Source organism: Rissa tridactyla, chromosome W, assembly GCF_028500815.1.
Source record: "Rissa tridactyla isolate bRisTri1 chromosome W, bRisTri1.patW.cur.20221130, whole genome shotgun sequence".
NCBI classification, from domain to species: Eukaryota; Metazoa; Chordata; class Aves; order Charadriiformes; family Laridae; genus Rissa; species Rissa tridactyla.
The window spans coordinates 674,633-695,135 of record NC_071496.1 but is presented as its reverse complement, the minus strand read 5'-3'; the positions used below and the strand labels follow the sequence as shown (position 1 = coordinate 695,135).

Sequence of the window (20,503 nt, the reverse complement as noted above, 5' to 3'; positions counted from 1 at the left end):
ATTTCTGGGAGAAAGCCTTTGGAAGGGGCTGCTCAGACAAGTTGAAACTTTCCTCATACAGCTGCGTGAAGAGTAACGTAGCATTTCCTAGGAGTAATAAATGAAATTTTGTTTCTGGGCAATAAGTATGTGATGTGCATCTCCTTTTCTGGTGGGTGGAGACTTTTACGTAGTTGTGTTGCCACATCCTTGAGTTGCATTAGCTAAAGGCTGGCTTTGGCTTGACAAGGGTAGTGGCTAAGAGAGCGTACTGACCCTGGAGATCACAACCTTTTCAATGTTCACATAGGAAAGAAAATAATGAAATGCGATATTTCAAGGAGAAACAATGGAGTTAGACATTTATATGTCAGCCACGGTGGGGAAAGGCAGATTGAACGACGTTTGTGTTGTGTAACAGTTTTGGCCTTCTACCTACTAATGGCTTTAAAGGTTTGTGGCCTTTAATAGTGCACGTGCCATTTGGATGTTTATGTGGCAGATGTGAATGAGGTTGACCGGCACCAGCAAAGGATGTGGGCGCGTGTCATTGCCCAACCTGTAGGATGTCGGTCACTACTAGTCATTGGAAACAGTAGGGGCCAGTTGCCTTCTGTTAGGTGTTTGCATAACTTGCATTTTTCATTCAACTGTTGACACAGTAATCGCTGGGGAATTTAATTCATTAAACCCAACCCTTTTTGCCAAGTTCCCCTCCTGTTGTAGAGGTCAATGGTTCAAGTCTCTTAACGGTAGTACTTTTGTACAGAACTTACTATCTTCTGTACTTGGGATAAATAGCATGAAACTTTTCCTTCCACTGCTTCCCTTTAAATTTAAACATGATAGAAATGTCGTTTATGTCTCCATCTATGTCCTCTGTGGCTGTGAAAGTCAAGACTTTAAAAGATGTTGTTATGTGTTATACAATGTAAATAATTAATTCTTCATTCTTTGCTGTATTCTTCTGTCATTTGTCCTAGTATTCAGCATGCTACACTTGATCATCCCTGACTTACTGGTAATTTGTCTCCATTGATTGTCTTGAATGTTTTACCTGGTTTCACATGCTAATGATTCAGCTTATACCATGTTCCTATAGAATAATAATGTGTTTTGTTTAACACCAAGGAATGGCATGTCCAGTCTGATTAACAGTTTCAGGACTGTTTATCTTTTCGTTGAGACTATCCTACATGGAGGACCTTGCTGTGGAAGGAAAACAATTGCTTTTTTTGTTTGTTTTCTTAATCGAAAATATGTTTGGTGTGTGAGCTGGGAGTGGGCTGAAGGGGAGAGTAATGGATCAGTCTAAGCACAGAGGACTTGTGTGAGCACTGTTCACTGTTGTGTAAATTCACCTGTGTTGAGGCTGGCTGTTTGGTGTTGGAAGCGTCCCCATAAATGAGACAGCAGGAGGACTCACCATAGTGATGTCATGATGCGTGTGACAAAGAACAGGCGTGAGAAGATGTTCTGATATACCTGATGCAGCCCCAAAGAGCTAAAGATACTGAGGTGAGGGTGGAAGTTACTGAATGGTGGTTTAGTTCCTTTATTTTGCCTACGTTTTGTGCTTGACTCAATTCTGTACAAAATTTCTGTGGCTGGTTATGACAAGATGTCACTTGCAAGTTGGTACTGCTAAAATACACATTTCTGGTTAGAAATTTACATTGAATTTCGAGACAGTCAGTATGTGGGGTTTTTTGCTGAAATGGCTGAAGATCCAGTCTTTAGTTATTGGAAATAGGGGTAACATCACTGGCTTTTAATGATACGTTTGCTTACATCAATTTACATTTCTTCAGTTTATTTTGGTAACACAGAGGATAACACAATGTGAAATACAGTTGTTTCTTTTGCAGGGTATTTGCTGTGGCATTTGGCATGGTGTATGCAGTTTCAGAGAGATTTAAAGACTTCCACTGGCATAGCTTAGAACACTGAAGTTAGAGTTATTTGGGATCTACCATGTAAATTTCTAATGATAAAGGGGTGAGGGGGTCTTCATTTATCTGTTTCGTGTGACCTTATCATCCATAAGAATTACAGTTTTGTAAAGGTAGATATTTATATAAGAGAGACTATCAGACCTCTCTCTCTTAACAGTTTCTGTTGCTTTTAAGGTAGATGTTCAAAGGGATCTCAGCTGTCCTGGAAAGCACTAGGCAGACCGTGAGCTCAAGCACAGCATGTTGCTTGTCCCTTAGGTCCGTTCGAGCACCAGGGGTTATGGTAGCTGAGCTGCCTGTAAATCTCGACCTTGTCAGCACAGACGCATTTAGGACAGAAGCTGGAAAACGTGTCTGTCCAGTAGTAACCACATGACACCGCTTTGCACTTTGAGACATTCTAGGATATGTGGCAGTCCATACCACTTTTACTTTTCTGGTGTGGTTGCAGTTTCCCATTCCCATTCAGCACACAGCATACTTTGGAGCATTTCAAAATTACTTTCTTTAGTAGCAAACTTCATGGTGTTTCCACCTGCACAGAAGAGATGATGTTCTTTCTGAAAGATGTAAACGAGGCTCACCAACAGCAGCTGTGGGCTGCACTGAAATCCGACTGGTAGAAGTAGCATCCCCGGGTTAAGTGATTTACAGTGTTTTTTCTTGTTTCTTGGTGCTCTTTAACCTATGATAGTGTTTTCCAGGCTATGGGGTGGGTTTAAATGGTGCTGAAAAAAAGAGGAGGAATTGCTGTGAAATCTGTTTGCTCTTGATTAAGACTTCATATGGGAAGGGGATGAAATAGCTAGATAAATAACCTTCCTCCCTGCCTGTGAGGGTATTATCGGCTTTCCTGGTGTGTGTTGCAGAATCAGGATCACTGAATATATTTAGACAAAAGATAGCGAGATCTTTATTTTGCACTGAAAACCTCAGCTTAGCAGGCTGTCCTGCGTTAATTTCCTTGTAAATCTGAATTCAGTATTTTTTAATCTGAGGTTGTTGGAAGTCTGGCCTTCACGGTGACCTGTACTGGCTAATTCAACCTGTGTTAGTAATAAAATAATGTGCTTCTCAGAAGTTTGAGTTTTACCTCAGTAACTAAAGATTGACATCAGCCTTCAGGCAAGAGGATTCCAAAGTTTTTGCTGTACTTAGCTGAGTACTCCTGTTATGCACATGACCAGCTTGGTCCCTTTTGAACCCAGCTAATTTCCTAACCACAGTGAATTCCACAGGCTAATTATACATTTCCTTTGCTTTCTGCCTTTTACTTTTGTCAAATATAGTTCTGCTCCCATGTCAGGATTCATGCGTCTGCCTGCAGCAGCTGAGGACACAGGGGGCTCCTGTGGCCAATGGATGGGCTAACAGCCTCGCTGGTGAGCCAAGCTTTCTGGGGATGAGATGTCAGTTTACACCTGCTAAATGACTGCTGCCAGAGTCTTGCTCATACCGCTCCTTCCTTTGCTGAGCAGAAAACCTAGCAAAAATAGCTAACAGTCGTCTTCAGTTTGGTCCTGTGAAATGGCTCACCTTGTCCCGTCTAGACACGAGGGTGGCAGCAGTGGGACTCTTTGGGGCAGTAGGGTGAGACCCCAGCAGCCCTGTCTGAGAGCCTCGACGAGACCTGCACATCACATGGCAGAGACAAGTCCTGTTGTTCTCTGCCTTAGCTGCTCATTCCACCTTCACCAACTCTTCTACCGACCAGCACAAGCATTTATGAGGCTTTGCAGTGAACTGGGTGAAGGATGTAGTCTGGGTTTATGACAGCCTGGACTGAAGGAAGGAAGGCTTAACCCAAGTTTAACCCAAGTTCGTTTCCCCCTCTGTTTCATCTTGGTTGTGTGAGGTATGTGTTTGGTGACAGAAGAGGGGATAGCACAGGGACAGGAGCAAGTGGTGGGGTGAGCCAGCTTCTAGCAGTGGTACTCAATTAGGTCATTTAAAGTGTCCCTGAGATTGTGGCCTCTCTTGTCCCTTTGTGTCAAGCTGGATAAGCCTGTTCCTGAACACAGCCAGTGTGTGTGGTATTCATTGGTAGGGATGCTGCCTGGAGTTCCTGTGTGGAACTTCTCTGTTTCAAAAGTCAGTTGTCATTGAATTTTCTTTTTTTTTTTCCTTTCCTTTTTCTCCTGCTGGATTTTAGAACTTGTTAAGATATTTTGGGAGTGTGAAACAGCATGGGAAGAATTCAGATCTAGGGCTGACGTATGCAGATTCTCTGTTACAGCGTTCATTTACCTTTGCCTTACAATCACAAAAAATGGCCTCAAGGAAAATGAAAAAATACATATGTTTACACTTACATCTCTCTTAAAATCAAAAAGATATTACTTTTTTTTTTTAAGATATGTTTAGGAAACCGAGCTTTTCTTTATGCTCTGGGAGTTTTTCAATACAGAAAAAATACAAAAGGAACCTGGTCTTCTTACTCTATTAGAACCCAGGAACAACCTAGGAAGGTGGAGACACTGTAGGTGGAGTTTGATAGATAATTTTTAACTCCCTCTTTCACCCACAGGCACTTCTTTGCAGCTGTCTGCGGTGTGAGTCATTATCTCTAGCAGCTCTTTGAATAAAGCCTTGCTAAATTGCTTGTAGTGCCAGATGAGGTGTGAGCCTTTCCCTGGAAGATAAAAAACTAGAAGGAAAATGTGAGGCCTGTAAAATGGCTCTGGGATTTAGTATGGAGAGGTGAGATTTTAGGATGCTTAGACACAACGGATTGCAAGTTTGGCTTTTCAGTGGAGGATAAGGTAAGGTTTTCTTTTCTTCTTCAAAGCAGATGTTCTTTTATTCTAGTGCAGTTAGTCACTTCATGCTTTGCTTTAGTCAGAGTACATGAGACTTGTATGACAGTGAGAGCAAAATCTCATTTCTTTTTTAGAAAACTCATAATGGATTTTATGTGGTACAGACAGGAAGATGCACCCCAGAAGGCTCATGCTAAAATAAAAATCAGTGAGCAAATGCAGATGATAGGCTCTGAGGCATTCCTTGTAGTTAATTTCTGTATATTTTCATTGTGCCTTCTCCCTTCTTACAGCTGCAGGAATGGGGAAATTTGCCAGGGAAAATGGTTATTGGGATAAAAATGATAGTGACTTTAAAAGATATTTTGCCTTACAACATTGTTTTTACTACTCTTCATAAAACTTTGTTAGAAGTATCTCGTTATTATTCTAGCCTTATTTAATGGTGCATATCTTGGTCATTGTTTCCATCATCTCTTTCATCTAAAAGTCACCAAACAAAACTAGGGTTCTTAAAAACTATTGATCAGTTTTTAAACTTAACTAAGTGCATGCACACACAGAGTTTAAATGATTCTGGAAAACGTTTTCAAGTTCAAGGAACCTCCTCTTGACAAGTATAATTTGCTTCAGCCCTGACGTTAATTGCTGTTCATGGGGCTCCCATAATTTTATGGAGACTTGTTGAGGTGAACACTTCTGAATTTGTAAATTATGGCATATTGGCTGTAAAAGTGCATCTGTAATAGTACATATAGACCACAGTCTGCAGATTTACCCTAGTGTCCTCTTGGAGTAATTTTATTCATACGAAGCACTGAGCTGCCCTAAGTAGAGCTAATTCAGGCACCTTTACATGTCTACCTCTGTAACTGTAGCATAGCTGTATGTGTAGGTGCTTGTATCAAATGGTGTGCATGGTTATTAGCACTAAAAAGTTTTATATGGGAAAGGTTCTGAAATATCGAGCCCTTTCTCGAGAAAGCTGTTTCAGATCATGCCCTCATGCCAGTTTAAAAGAGCAGGTCTGGAGAAACATGCAGCAGCCTTCAGATACATCCTGGCTGGGCTCTTCATCTTCCTAGCAGGTATGTCTTAAAGTTGTGTAAGGCACAAATCTCAGTGTGAAATGAAGATTAGAGTTTGCTTTGTCTTGAGTAACTGTGAGGATTTTTTTGTGCATCTTAACGAATTGTGCTAGGGCTGGTATTTTCTAATCTTTACAATATCCTGCTAAGAACAAATATTACCCACTTTAAGACTGGGGTAACATAAATATGTTATTAAAAAAAATAAATCTGACAAGTGAGCTCTGGCATGTTTAATTGTGCTGCTGTCCCTTTCCCTCTACCTGTACATTTTACTTTGCTTGTATTTAATCTGTCATGCCTGGAAAGTGGCAGGCTGGTGTGTTTGTGTTGTTCCAGTTAAGGAGGGGATAAGCACTGGTAAACTGTGCAGAGCTTCCTCAGATTTCAGTTTAATAGTGTAAGACAGCAGCAATTTCAAATGCATTCTGCTTATTCCCCTTCTTTCAAATTTCACAGAGGTTAAAATACTGGAATTCGGTCTGTCCTGGTCTGCCTCAGTTACGGTTAACTATGACTGGTGAACATCAAGGTTTGCAGTGGTTGAAGTGACTGCTCTCTGCAACAGCGGAGAGAGGCATAGGGTTGCAGGCAGGTGGGATGGCTTGCTTCCTTCTTTCTGCAACATGATGTAAACAAGGTTTTTCACAAGTCTCAGAGTTTGAAACTAAACTGCAGAAACAGATCAGTCTTCTTGCGTGTAGGTTGTTAGAACTGGACATGAAGGAGTCACAGCTATGGAATAGAGTTATTGCAGTTGGAAGGGACCTACAAGGATCATCTAGTCCACTAGATGGACTCTAGTCCATCCTGACTACTTCAGGGCTGACCAAAACTTAAAGCGTGTTATTAAGGGCATTGTCCAAATGCTGCTTCAACACTGCCAGGCATGGGGCATGGGCTGCCTCCCCAGGAAGCCTGTTCCAGGGTTTGACCACCCTCTCAGTTAAAGAAATGCTTCCTTATGTCCAGTCTGAGCCCCCCTGGTGCAGCTTTGAACCGTTCCAAGTTGTCCTGTCCCTGGGTCCCAGGGAGAAGAGCTCAGCACCTCCCTCTCCACGTCCTCTCCTCAGGAAGCTGCAGAGAGCCATGAGGTGGTCCCTCAGATGCCTCCTCTCCAAACCAGACAAACCCAGAGTCCTCAGCCTTCCTGGATCCGTAGGAAGAAGATGACCTGAGGCCTACAAGGTTGTCAAGGTACTTGACATAAATCTGAAGTTGGTCATTTTGGGGAATATTAAAACATTCAACTTTACGTTACTTAGGCATAGAGGGAAGCATGTGCCTTTCATGGCTCAAGAAGGATTTTATTATATCCCCCGTTACTGGTCACTAAAGAGAGTGCAGATAGGTTTGACGGGTGAGTGGGCAGGAAAAGGTGTTGGGTGAAAACTAGCCAATAGCCACATAGAGCTCCCCTCAAGACCACGGAAAGAAGTGAATTTGGATGCTGCTTCCAGAAAAAGCCTTCTCTGCCTTCGTGTTTGAGGGTATTAGTATTTCTCTAGACCGAATTACATGAGCTGTTGAGGAGTTCCTTTCATGGGTGTGGAACAGAGGCAGGAAAGGGACAACACAAAGGGAATGCGCCTGCGTTTCTTACAGAAATAAAATTATCATCTCGTGCAAGACACGTTTCCTTTGAAACAATAAGGCTATTTTGAAATGTGAAGTTTGCCTTCATGTGACAAGCTTGGCATGCACGCACTTGCATAACAAGTGATACTAAATTTTATACTTGGAGAGGTGGTTTCAGCTTTTAAAATAAAAATAGAGCAGTGTAGGGTTTAGTAGTTTCATTGTTCTTTCACATATGCCTGTGCTCTCCGCCCCCTTCTTTTGTGCCTTTAAATAAATAAATAATACATCGGGGCACTGGCACAAGATGTTTTGAGACTTGCTTTCAAAGCTGCTTCAAGAATATATCGCAAATGCATTTCCAGACTCAAGTGAACAAATAGGAAACTATTCGTGAGCCACAGTTTCACAGTACTCTGAAATCACATACTTTTTAAAGTATGCTGATCTGGTTGGTTGGTTGGTTGTTTTTTTTTTTTTAATTTTCAGAGCTTTTAAGTCATCAGTGCTTTCTGTTGTCCTGCAGAAGAACTAGTGTTGGAAGCTTGCCTTTTCAAGCTGAGGTTCAAATGAAAGATGGTGATTATATGTCCACAATTGCTTGAGTTTAAGAAAATACCAAATACTGAGAGTTGGCAAAACCATGGCAAATAGATAATTTTGAATGTCTGAGGGATTTCAGAAGGTCAGGAAAAAGATTTCTTAAGACATCTGATTTTTTTTTTTTTAATGGCTGTTGCTCTGCCAAACTCTCAGTAACTCGTGATTATGATTAACATAACTTTTCTTACTAACATAATTTTCTTAGGATTCCAGTTTATTCTCCAAAGAACTGTTATCACCTTCAAAGTTCTGCTAATCTGAGCAGGCACTGACATTCTCTTTAGGTTTAGGCAGATCACGTCAAGGTAGATGAGATTATTGGTTTTGATCATTTTGGGATTTTGTAAAGAGGAATATTATAGATAGGTGTTCAAGAAATCAATGCCCATTCATCTCCAGTCACTAGTATGATAATGACTGTGCTCGTTTCTCTTTACAAAAACCTGACTTAGTCCTTTGAGTGCCTAATAATACACACTGAATATATCTACTGAATTCTGATATTAGTGGGTGATGACAGAGTCAAGTATAAGAAATTTAAAGCGTTAAAAACTGTAACCTTTTAGGCTATGACTATAGCTGTGCCTGTCTCTTTCACTGCACCTGGAGGTTTCTGCCCCGCCATTTTATTACAAATGCACCTGAAGTTGGCTTTTTTGGTGATTTCTGCAGCACTATCTGTAAAATAGGAGCCCTGTAGCAGGTAAAAGAAACTTTTACTTACACCCCCCACCTCCCCCAAATCTTCATTATAAAAATAGCCTCTCTTTCATCAAGAAATACCTTCACAGATGAAGAGGGTATTATAACATTGCTCTTTGTTCCACTACGTGTAGGTTTATTATGTCCTACTGCTACAGTTGGGTCGTCTCTTTTGTGGACAGCCTGTTGGTCACAGTGACCTTGCTTGCATTGTGTGTCTGAGTCAGCCTCTCCTCTCTTTTTGCTGGTGGCGCTGGTGTTGTAATCCTCCCAGTTGAAAACTGGCCAGTGTAAAGTCGGGTACCAGGCTGGCTATAAAGAACCCAGGCTCCAGACTTATGTTTCATTTTCTGTGTCCACTTTCTGTTACTACAGTAATTCTACTAGAACACCTGTGTAAATTTTCACTTAGATATTAACTACATTAACAGCTTTCAACAGCTTTCTAGAAGGCTGTGATTTTTGTCAATTTGTTCTGTTGCAGGTTTCATTAAGATTGCATTTTAACACTGGTACTGTCGTAAACATTCATACAGATCAAGTTCTCTACTTGTAGTTACCTACTTTATTATTTTGCTACGTTTCTTCATTTAATATTTTACCCTCTTCCCAAGGAAAAAAACTTCTTCTCAAAGCTTCTTCAAAGCAAACCTCTACACTGAGTTTTCCAAGCAATTTGCAAAACTGTTAGTTCAAACATATGACAGATGTATGATATCACCTACATGAACTAAAGGGCTTAATTCTGCTCATCCAGTGTCACGCTCTTAAATTTACCTGGCATTCCGTTTTAAAACCTGATGCAAATCAGCAGTGATTCAAGTCAGAGACTGACGCTCGCAAGGAACTCTGAAATGAGTTGCTTTATTTTCAACTTATTTTTAGAGCACAATGAAAGTATTCATACATCACTTGTAATTGTGGTTACCAGGAGTGCCATATGTTGGTTTTTTTAATATTCTTTCTTCAAGAATGAATCTGTCTGCCTTATAAAAGTCAAGACGACAATACTTCATTTTAATTCCTTGCCTCTCCTCCTTTTAATCCATCAGTTTCAGGGTGAAAGTATCTGGCAGGTACAACTTCAAACTCATGAGAGTCTGCTTTCTGTGCTCAGAAGTTCCCTCTAACCTCATTGGTTTGTTGTTTTTTCTGAGTACTCTCAGCAGGTGTCTCATTTATCATTGTGTCTTCTGTGGTCTGGATCATCAGGATTTCCTTTCTTTAACACTTCTACGAATACTGCCATTAGACAGAAATCTGGTATTTCCTCTTGTCTTCCTGTATATTTCTTTCCAATTTGCTGGTAATTTTTACAGTGATTGTTGTGGGGTTTTTTACAGATCAGATGCTATATTTTGTTTTTCTGCGAATTTTTCCCAGTTTTGCTGATCTTCATGTTGTTGTCTAGTAAATCTTCCATGTCAGTAGCAGTTTTCCCTTGCAAAGATGCCGTGTTCATCTAGAATACTTGTTTTTAGATAGGACTTCAGGGTGCAATTAGCCATTGTGAAGTTCCTTCAGTGCTTCAATTACTACTTTGACGCTTAGTGTCGGTCCTCTGGGATACCTTTTATATATTTTGTTTTGCTGCTGTAGTTATACTCTTAATTGTGGGTCTGTTTATTTCATTCTTTTCCCATTCTTTTATTTCTTTACCAGTTTACTCAATGCTTTCACCACGTCTGCTGTCCAAGAAGCCTGAGCTAGCCTGTCTTTGTGGTTTGTTTAGTTTTTCCTAGTAAATGTATTGGTTTCAGGAACCTCTGTTTTTATTGCTTACTGACAGACATGTACGGGATGAGATTTCTTAATAATCGGAAGGGATCAGCACCATTCTGCAGGTATTAACCTGCGTCTCAGTGTTAGGCACACATTATTTTAACTTATTGAGACCTGCTATGGCTGTGTGTATTCTGAATTTTGCTTGGCAGATCTGTTCTGATTGGCGACTGGCTTGTAACAGGCACTTTATATATAAGGATAACCATTGCTAATTGCTTTTCATATGTCCTTTAGGTAAAACACCTGAGATTAAGTTTGAGTAGATCATACAGTCTCTCAATGAGAAACACAGGCAGGCTGACTGTATTTATATATTTCAGAGGCATTCTAAAGTCCCGAACCTTTCATCTTTGTTTCTTGTGTTTCTGTTGTTCTTTCTTGGAGTCTAAAAAGACAGGTTAGACGTGGTGGTTTGTGTTTGGTTCTGGTTTGTGTTTTCTAGCTAAATCAACATCTGAGAGCAAGTGTTTTAGTGATGGATCCATGTGATTGTGTTTTCATGACTACAGTAGTTGAATATTTTGCTTAAATTTTAATAGCAGTTACTTTTCTAAAATAGGGGCACGGGGTTTGCAGTTGCAGGCCCTTGAAGATGCCGTGAATTCACTGTGTTAGAAGGCTCCTGCTCTCATGTATGTTTTCACTAAGGAGATGTTGGTCTCCTATGTCTCTGCCCAGACATAAGTTTTGAATGGCCTGAAGAAGTTCTGCAGGTAATGCTAGAATTCAGGAGGATGAGCCTTCATTTGTGATCAACAGGAGAAGTTAAAGATGGTACGGCACCAGGGTATAAGAGGAATATCCCAAAGAAACTGTAAAAACAAAACCAAATGAACAAAGCCCAACCTTAATAATTGTGAACTTGACCTTTTTTTTAACAATACTTCTCATAAAAAGGTGCTCAAGCTTACGAGGTCTTAAGTTTAAAGTGTCAGAGTATGTTCCTCGTATAAAAAAAGTGACTACTTATTGTACAGTAATGTCTTTAATGGCTCCTTCTCTTCAGAAAGATTATGTTCTTTAACATTGACACATTCTGGCTATGAGGTGTTTTGTTCTTCAAGCACAATCTTGTAGTTTTTGGAAGTTTTGTTTAGCCATTTTCTTGTAAGAATCAATCATGCGTTTTATGGGAGGGAAATGAAATCCTTGTGGCAATGTAACATGTACTTTAGCAGTATTTTGAAAAAGACATGGTTAGAGAAAAGTTGTAGTAAGTATTCACTTCACCTTGGTGCCATTTACCAAGTTTGTCCGGGATAACAACTAGAAGGAATGGAGAGGCTCGCGCTCTGCAGATTGCCTCTGTTCCGGAGCTGCAGGGAAGGCAGTCCACCCAGGTGGGAGCGTTCCTGTCGCCTGAGCAGCACGGGTGCTGGGATGCTGGGGGTGCTGGAGGGCATGGGCACCACCTGGATGGAATGCCAGCTCTGGAGCCAGTGAATTTGGCACCAGCCCTGCTGGGCAGAGCCGGTTTTTGCAGAGCCACCTTGGAGCATCTGCTTTCTTCTCAGCATTTTCTTTTTCAGTGGGTTTATTAGCTGAGTCACAACCCTATTCACATGTTTGGAAATAGCTCAGCTCAGCATTGTGCTGAGATGAACTCTGGAGGGCTAGATACTGCAGTAGAAAGACACCTGAGTCATCCCATTTTTTATTTTTTTTTTTTAAGATCTGCTGATTTAAACAATTTCTTTTGCTATATTTCAATTTAATTTAGACATTAACTTCACTGAAATTAGATGTGGTGGAACCTTGTCCCCAGTGGACTTGGCTGAAACCTGTAAGCTATAACAAACTGTCTTGTTTTCATTAAGACCTTCCTTTGAATTGACTAGTGTAAAAACACAGCTTTTTCTGAACAAAAACATAGTTCAAGAGGATTGACTGAAATGCTTCCTTGAGTGTTTGGCCTCTGTAATATCTTTTAAACTAAGAACTAGTGTGTATTGTGCTTGAAAATAAGTTTCAATCTGTGTTCTGTCTGGATGCAGAAGATTCCCAGATTCATGATTTTGGAAGTATGTCACGTTTCAGCCCTTGCCATGCCTCCGTGTGATTACCATGATACTGCATCCTAATGAAGAAAAATTAGATGACTTCCTGTAAACTTTTGCTGAGTTAGAATTATGTGGTGAGAGAAGCAACCTAATAGACTTCAACAATATTTCTTAATGACAGATAATTCCAAGTGGAGAAGAAAACTATTACAAATTCAGCATTCTGTTCTGTGGTATCTGATACTCATGTCTGCTTATTTTCTGATGGCATGAACAGAAGTGTGTGTGGTGATTATTCTTCAGATAACTAAATTCTTTTAGGAAACTTTGGCCTGGAAGCTACAGTCAGTGAATGAGATGCTGTCTGTGCCACTCTCACTAAATGAGTTTGTTGCTCTGGTCCTCATCACATGAAGGTTCACCGCTCTCTAGAACAGATCATGAGTTCAAAGCACAGAAAAAATTACCGTCAGGTTTGTTTAGGCAGCTGCAGCTTGCAGAGTTGTGAATGAAATGCTGAATTTAGCAGTATGTAAAGCAGATAATGTGACTTAAACAACTTTTTCTATAAGGTGTCATCAAATCACATCAGTCACAGCTTCTGGACAAGAAACTGTAGTGGTAAATTTCAGGTCTTGTTTCTTTTCCTCTTGACTTGTTTCCTTATGTTCTATTTAACAGTTTTCTTCTGTCTTTTTAAATGCTCATTGCAATTTAAAAAGCTAAAAAGAAAAACAAAAAACCAAGCTGGCAGTGCATTTCATGTGGCTTAAAGATGTCCTTAACAAGTGCTGTTTTCTATTTGCAATGTTCAATTTGTTCACAGACTAAGTCAGATGGTAGACTTTAGAAAACATTGAGATGACATTGTGACTGTAGAAAAGCTTGTGTGAGAGATCCACAAACATGCCTAAATGCCTCTGAATTTAAATGTTAGCAGTCAGTCTTAGTTTCTTAATGTTGTGCAGTGTTGGGGTTAAGACTTTGGTTTCACAGCCCTATAAGATTCCTAATTTTGCCTTTTAATTCTCCTTCTTCCATGTAAACTTCTTTCTTCACGTTGGCTTATGGCAGAAAGGCTCTGTTTGATTCCTCACCCACACTACAAACTGCAGGCTTCAATGAATATCTGGTTTCTACTGCTTCTTGTAATAGGCTATTTTGCCAGTAAATGTTAGGCAGCACAGTACATTAAGCAATTCAAAGCAGTATCAGCATTTCTTTTTAATCACAATGATGCTTTGTCTTCTTCTAAACCTCAGTGCTTAATGCAGAATTTAATTGCAGTTTAAGTAGATGCATTCATATGCATCTACTGATACAAATAATCAATCCAACATGATGTCTTGTTTATTCTTACTTTATTTTCACCTTACTGTGGTATTTTATTTTCCAAGTAAATTGGAATACTACAGATGTGGTATTCTTCTACTGGTACTGGGAAAGATCTAGCGAACTGTCGTCTCATACTGGTGTCGTGGAGCCTTCCTCCACATCACCCCTTACTGGTAGCTGCTGTCTCCCTGCTGGAAGAAATTAGAAAGCACAGATTTGGAGGCTAGAAACCTGCAGCACAGCAACAGGGATAAGCAGCTGGAATTAGGGTGAAAGCAGTGGCATGGTTTATATCTGAAAGATGTCTGACATAGGGAGCTGTATGTACTCTGGAATATCTCGACTTCCTTCTCCTTCTGAAAAGAGGAAGCAGGGCCGGGGGGAGGGCAAGATCCGAGGCCAGGGTTGTCCACGCTGGCTGGTTCTGGCTCAGTGGGCAAGGCTCTCCCAAAGTGCAGATAAACTGTCATGGAAAATATCTCTAGTGATGGTTCTGCTTGCTACTCTGTAGAGCTCAAGGTAGTGGTTATAATACCTCATAGCTGCAAATCTAATGTTCACTCTGCTTCACTGACCTTGGAAACCGGATTTGAATGGAGGCCGAAGCATTTGTGCAAACCTTTATAATAGTGGTTGATCTTCAGCAACCCGGCAATGAGAAGGGCCTGAAGAGCTGAAGCACAGGGTCAGTGTGCTCTTTCAGTATGGAAGGGTATCTATTTGGTATGGAAGGTGGCAGCATCTGCTTCATTAAGATTATCCAAGATGCAGGTGAGGGGCTCAGTGCCAGTGGCAGGAGTGGGGCTGCTGGTCGGTCTGGGTGCTGGCTGTTGCGGGGCAGAGTAAGCGTATCTCCCATAGACCTGGTGTGCGTGGGAGAAGACATGTGGTGTTCACAAGCATAACCCAAGTTGGACTAGCCAGTGAGCAGGAGCCGCTGGGTCCGGGCAAGGGTACCAGATGGGGAGAGGATTCGGGGGGGACCCAGGAGTGTGGGTTTCCCGTGAGACAAGTGTATGAGCACGTCTGTTAGCAGCGAGTGCCACAGTGCACCAGCTGGTGAGGAGGAGACCCATGGCACGGGCAGGAGAGCTCAGGACCTGGGCAGGGCAATCATATGGACAGAAGGGCCATACTGGTATCATCACTGATACCATGCAGCTTGGTTTTGTGGTTCAATAAAATTGGAGCCACTTCTTCAAGATAATTCCTGTTCCCTTTCCTATCAACCTCAAGTGGCTAGTTACAGTGAGTCTCTTCTAAAACCCATAGCTCAGATTTTTTTCTTGACTCGTATTAATAGACTGCCATGTGCATGCTCATGAGCAGAAGTTGTGTGCAGGCAAGTGTTCTTGGCCATAGCAATGGGACAAAGCTGCAAGTTAAATAATCTTTAATGCTATGGTCAGTATTTAATTGAGCGTATTCAAACGCATACCTTAAAGGTTTCAGTAGCTTACTACAGTTCCTAGGTTTCACTGAAAACGCTTTCACTGGAATTGTTTAGAGCTGTTATTATCCAATTAAGTGACATATATATACTGAAATTATATTTGGCTGTAAAACTGTATTCCTATTAAATATGGCATCTTCTTTTGCAGTGACCCATACGTGAAACTTTCCTTGTATGTAGCAGATGAGAACAGAGAACTTGCTCTTGTGCAGACAAAAACTATTAAAAAGGTATGTTTATACTCTTTTTTAATTCCATTGTTTTGGAAATATTAGGAATACTGGAAGAGAATTGTATAACATAATACAACACTTATTTAAATTGTTGCATGCATGTATAGCAACTGAATAATGTATTTTTTTGTCAAACCAAAATAAGCGCTTGCATTTTCAGTGTGCATGATCTGTTGATAGGATCTAATATGTTGTATGCTGTTCTCTAAAGCTTGGCTTATCAAATCTCATTACATCATTCACTGTTTCTTTTATGAAAGTTATATTTTAATGAAAGACATAGCTGAAATAAAGAACTAAGAAACTCTGCTTTAATTATCATTTATTTGACTTTTAGCAAAAATGATCGTTCTTTCATGTTCCCCTTCAAAATTTCCATTTTCAAAATATTCTCCTAATATGGGAATTTAAAATAGCCAAATAACAGAAGATATGCTGTAAGAAGAGCCTGGAAACGCACTGGAAATGCTTTTGTTTTCATTTTCAATTAGAACCAGAACTAAATTTTATTTGGTTTGTTAAGTTCATTCCACCCCAAACCAAAATTCCACCAGGGAATATTTGTCATTATCAGGGCCCTAAGATTTTAGAAGGATAGTTTCTTTTATTTTCTATTTTTTAACATTTTCTGGTAGTGATGGCAGAGAGGAAAAAAACCTCATAACCCATGTGAAAAGTAAGGGGAAAATAATGAGTTGTCATTTTTATGAAGGTATTTAGAATCAACAATGATTCAATTGAAATCATTATTGCAAAACTGAGTAGTGAGGAAAATTTTGTTATTGAAAACACAAAATAGCATGATGCTGTTCTAAAATCAGAACATTAGGTGTCATGAGAAACCCGATGTGAAATCTTGGAAGCGTGGAAGTTTCAAGCAGAACTTTTCACAGGACTCAGGGCATGTTTGATGTAGGAAAGTAAAAATAATTTTAAAAGATGTTGATCACATCCAGAGCTTTATTCAATTCCTGATTTCTTTTTTTAAATCAATTCAATATTTTAATTAATTTCTTAATTATTATTAGAATAATATTGCCCTTATTTGAAAAGATGTTGCTGCTATAAAAGCATGATTGCTAAAGACATGGCATATTTGGCTCCTACACATTTGAGATGTAATGGCTGCAGTGCAAAAAGTTGAAATGAGAGCATTAGGTTGGAAATTGAAGGAATAGATTGGAAATGAAGGTTGAAACAAGAGCATTAGATTGGAAAGAAATTACTGCTGGTCTGAAGTGATACTTACCTGCTTTGGATCCATGTGAAAGGAGAATGATAAAGCTTCCAAGAAGACCACCATAAACAAGAAAAAATGTAATAAAGATGGGAAGGTATTGTATTGACTGTATCAAGGAAGAGACAAACTCATGGATCTTAGCGCTGCCCTAGGAAGGAAGAGAAAAAGGACAATGTTTGCACAACCACCCAACTGTAGGCAGGGCTGAGGATGAGATGATGATGATGTATTCCTGCGATTGCATCTGCCTTTTTTCACTGTTTCTTGTAACTGTCACTTAAAGCCTGGAGTTTCTCAGTCATTTCCATAATAGTAATATTAACTCATGTATTGTAAAGTTCTAGCAAGTAATTTCTGTTTTCAATTGTTAAATTTCATCTCAAAACTTCTGCCCTCAAAGCAGTATTTTTCCTGCGCAATTTGCAATCTCTATTTAATAATTTCATAAATAGCAAACATCATTAGTATATATTGATTTTGAGTTAAAATCATTAACAAAAAAACACTGAAGAAAATCAATCTCAGGAGTGATTCCAAAAGACACTGCCAATTATCTCTTCCGCTCTGTAACTTTTCTTTTAACATGACAGCATCTAACCCTTCACTAGTTTCTTATTTTTCTACTCATTTTTGTCTTCCTCAGTTCAGTGGGTAACTTTCTGCGTGGCACCGTCTTGCAGGAGTGCCTTCAAGAGAGCTGACGTTTGCTCTTTTTATTCTGCTTTCACGTTACCTGTGTGTGTGTCTGACACGTACCCTGCTGTCCAGCTGTGCCCAGCCTTAGGAAGTGCTCACTCACAGCCAAAGGGATTCAATGCACCTTGTTTCCTTACTCTGAAAAAATAAAGTTATCAGGAAAACTTCCAATTTAGCTGGCATGACCTAGCTATGTTGAATTTCTGAGGCTTTTTGTTTTGATTTACCTCCCTCCACGCATTTAGTTATTCCAACTGTAAGATTTGATTAATGCCTTGTGTTTGCTTTTGGAGCTGTGTTTGGAATGGCCTGCTAGAAATGCTCTCCTTTCTGCAGTAGAAAAAGCTGTATTTGCTCTTTCCTTTCTTACTATCTTGTAAGGTGCTCAGTATGTTTTTTAAATTCTTGCTACTAGACTTGTGATTTCATGTGTCAGTTCTTTCAAAAGCCTGGGTGAAGATTATCCAGTTTCTCAATTTGACTGCTGAATCTGAAGACTTCACTTCTACATCAGTTGTGACAACATCTATCTTTGTACCAATCCCTCTTAGTTATTCTGCCTTTCCCATATGTGATGTTAAACATAATTTCCCGTATCTAAACATGCTTAGTCTCCCCATTGAGCTTCATTGCTTAGTAGCATCATTTCTTTCCATGTTCTCGTTTTATTTATACGGTTGAAAAACCTTCTTTGTGTTTGTCCTAATATCCTGTGGAAGATGTAAGTCAGCTTGACTCTTGGCAGTTCTTTATCTGTACAATACTTGCCCTTTTTAGGATGTAGCTCTTTTTGCTGATGAGTCTTTTTGTTGTTGTTTCCCTGCTAATGTCCTTTATGAAGTTATTCATGCATTTATTTCTGGAACCTTTCTTTACAAGTGATTTTCTCCTTTGCTAGGATTCTAGTGTTTGTACTTGCTGACTTGACCTACTAATTGTTTGACTTTTGAAGGTGGAAGAAATTTCTGCCAGTTATAGGGCATTTACCAAAAATTGTACTGCCTAATATTCATCAATTATTTCCTGAAATTTGTATTTGTGATTAAGCAGCATTCAAAATTAATGCATTATTGATGGACAGTCATGCCCTCAAATTTAGTATGAGACCATGTTTCGTTTGTTAAATTACATGGAACCACTCTTGCCAATAACAGACGGATTTGATTAATCCAACTATTTAAAAAGTAACTTTTTTTTTTTACTTATTACTTCTTTTTTTTTTTCTTTTTTTTTTAACTGAGTATACTGAGTACATTTGTACTCCTTAAGGCAAAAAAGCTGAAAATTTCTCTCTCCCCCCAACCCCTAGCCCCCTTACCTTTTACCTACACTCCCATTATTCTTTTCCTCTACCCTTTATAGCGGTCTTTCCTTTCATGAAATATTTTCCTACTCTGTCAGGTTGTTTAGGATAAGGAGGTAGAACTTTTTTGGAGTACAGCTGTTAACTGAATGCATTGCTGTTTATAGAGGTTTAGAGTTTCGTGTATATTTTTTTATACTTTTTTTTTATACTGTTATTTCCTTTTGCCCTCCTTTTCCCCCCTAAATTTTCTAGAGCAGGGTTTTCAAATTTCAGTATTTGATTTCATTGATAACTAGTTCCATGTCTGTTGGCTGGGATTCAGGCGCACGTTGAAGCGGGAAGGAGCAGGCTGGGGTGACAGGAGCGCCTGGGAAGCTGCAGTGTGGCCCCTCTGTTTCCCTTGTGTGGAGAGATGCAGTGCAGGGAGCCGCTCTCTCCTGGGCCTCCTACCGCTCTTGGATCCGTGTCACCGAGTGAAGTTAAACAGCCCTGACTTTCCTGCTCTGCTCAACAGAATGCTGCTGGGTGGAGAGCCAATTTTTACTGTCAGCTCTTCTGGTAAATCTCTGCTATGTGAGAGAATGAGGGAATGATTTGGCATGAAAACAAAACCACTGGACAGATCAAACTTGTTTTTAAACTTATCCAAATTTGAATTGCCCAAATTATTAATGTTTGTAGTTATTATTACAGTTTGTAGTGTATTATCAATTTATTATTTCATGCTTAAGCTCCCTTAAGATTGCAACCTATATGCATTCTGTACGTTTTATTCACATTATTAAAACAAAATTAAAATCTGCCATAGGTTTGAGGGAGATTAGGTGGAGTACCATACCTATTCAAACGAAATAACCTTTCCTTTTTTTCCTTTTTTCTTTTTTGTGTTTTATTTCCAGTGTAAGTCTTGTCCTCATTTTTGTAGCCCTAAAGTTGTCCTCGTGTTTAAAAAAAATACATTTATTATCCTTTTTTTTTCATCTGAGTTTAAATGAATCCCAAGAATGAAATGTCTTCAGGTTTTATTTCTATAGGTTCTCAGTGACTTGCCTCTTCCTCATGGAATCCTGTTTATACTTAACATCTATTTTAGGATCATCTGACTCAGATATCCTCCCACATTTGGTTTACTGAGTAGAGAATTTCTAAATAATTTGATGGCAATATTTTTTTTTCCAATTTTTTTTATGACATGCTGTTTCCTCCTTTTTTTTTTTCCTAGAAAATTGTCTCTTGCATGCACATTTTGACGATTACAAAATGGCAAACCTAAAGAAATTTTAGTATGTAAATATGTTTATTTCTTTTACAGACACTGAATCCAAAATGGAATGAAGAATTTTATTTTAGAGTAAGTTTCCCTTTACTTGCAATCATTATTATTACATGTACAATTAATCACATGTTTTTTTATAAGGTTGGGAAGAAGATTATTTTTTACTTCTTGTTTATACGTTTACATTAAAAAATGCTTGTCCTGGTGTAATTGTGCTTCTGCTTCTGTAGCGATGGAACGATCAGCAGAAATTGGCATAATGTTAATTAGAAATGCACTGTTTCCTAATTTGGGATTGTATTTAGAGTAAGTTTAGAGTTAATTCATCTGACAAATAAAAAAATTCTTTTACTTGAAAATGTATTTTTAGCAGAGCACGTTTGCTGTGGTTTTAAAATGTTAATGCAGGGGCAAATAATCAGAGTTATTTTCAAAAGCTGTATGAAATTTAAGTTATCATGGCAAAAAAAAATGAAATACACATGTAGAGAAAGAAGACAGAAAAAATAATTTCT

The 20,503-nt window shown here is 39.2% G+C and overlaps 1 protein-coding gene across 10 annotated transcripts in view; it reads left to right on the top strand.

The window, feature by feature from the left end:
* Positions 1–20,503, top strand: part of LOC128902120 (E3 ubiquitin-protein ligase NEDD4-like) — a 161,417-nt gene that overhangs the window by 53,824 nt on the left and 87,090 nt on the right. For all 10 annotated transcript variants that reach the window (XM_054184530.1, XM_054184529.1, XM_054184528.1 and 7 more), the window contains exons 3-4: positions 15,386–15,467; positions 20,025–20,063. In XM_054184530.1, coding sequence (XP_054040505.1) covers positions 15,386–15,467; positions 20,025–20,063 — 121 coding nt within the window. The remainder of the gene's footprint in view (positions 1–15,385; positions 15,468–20,024; positions 20,064–20,503) is intronic.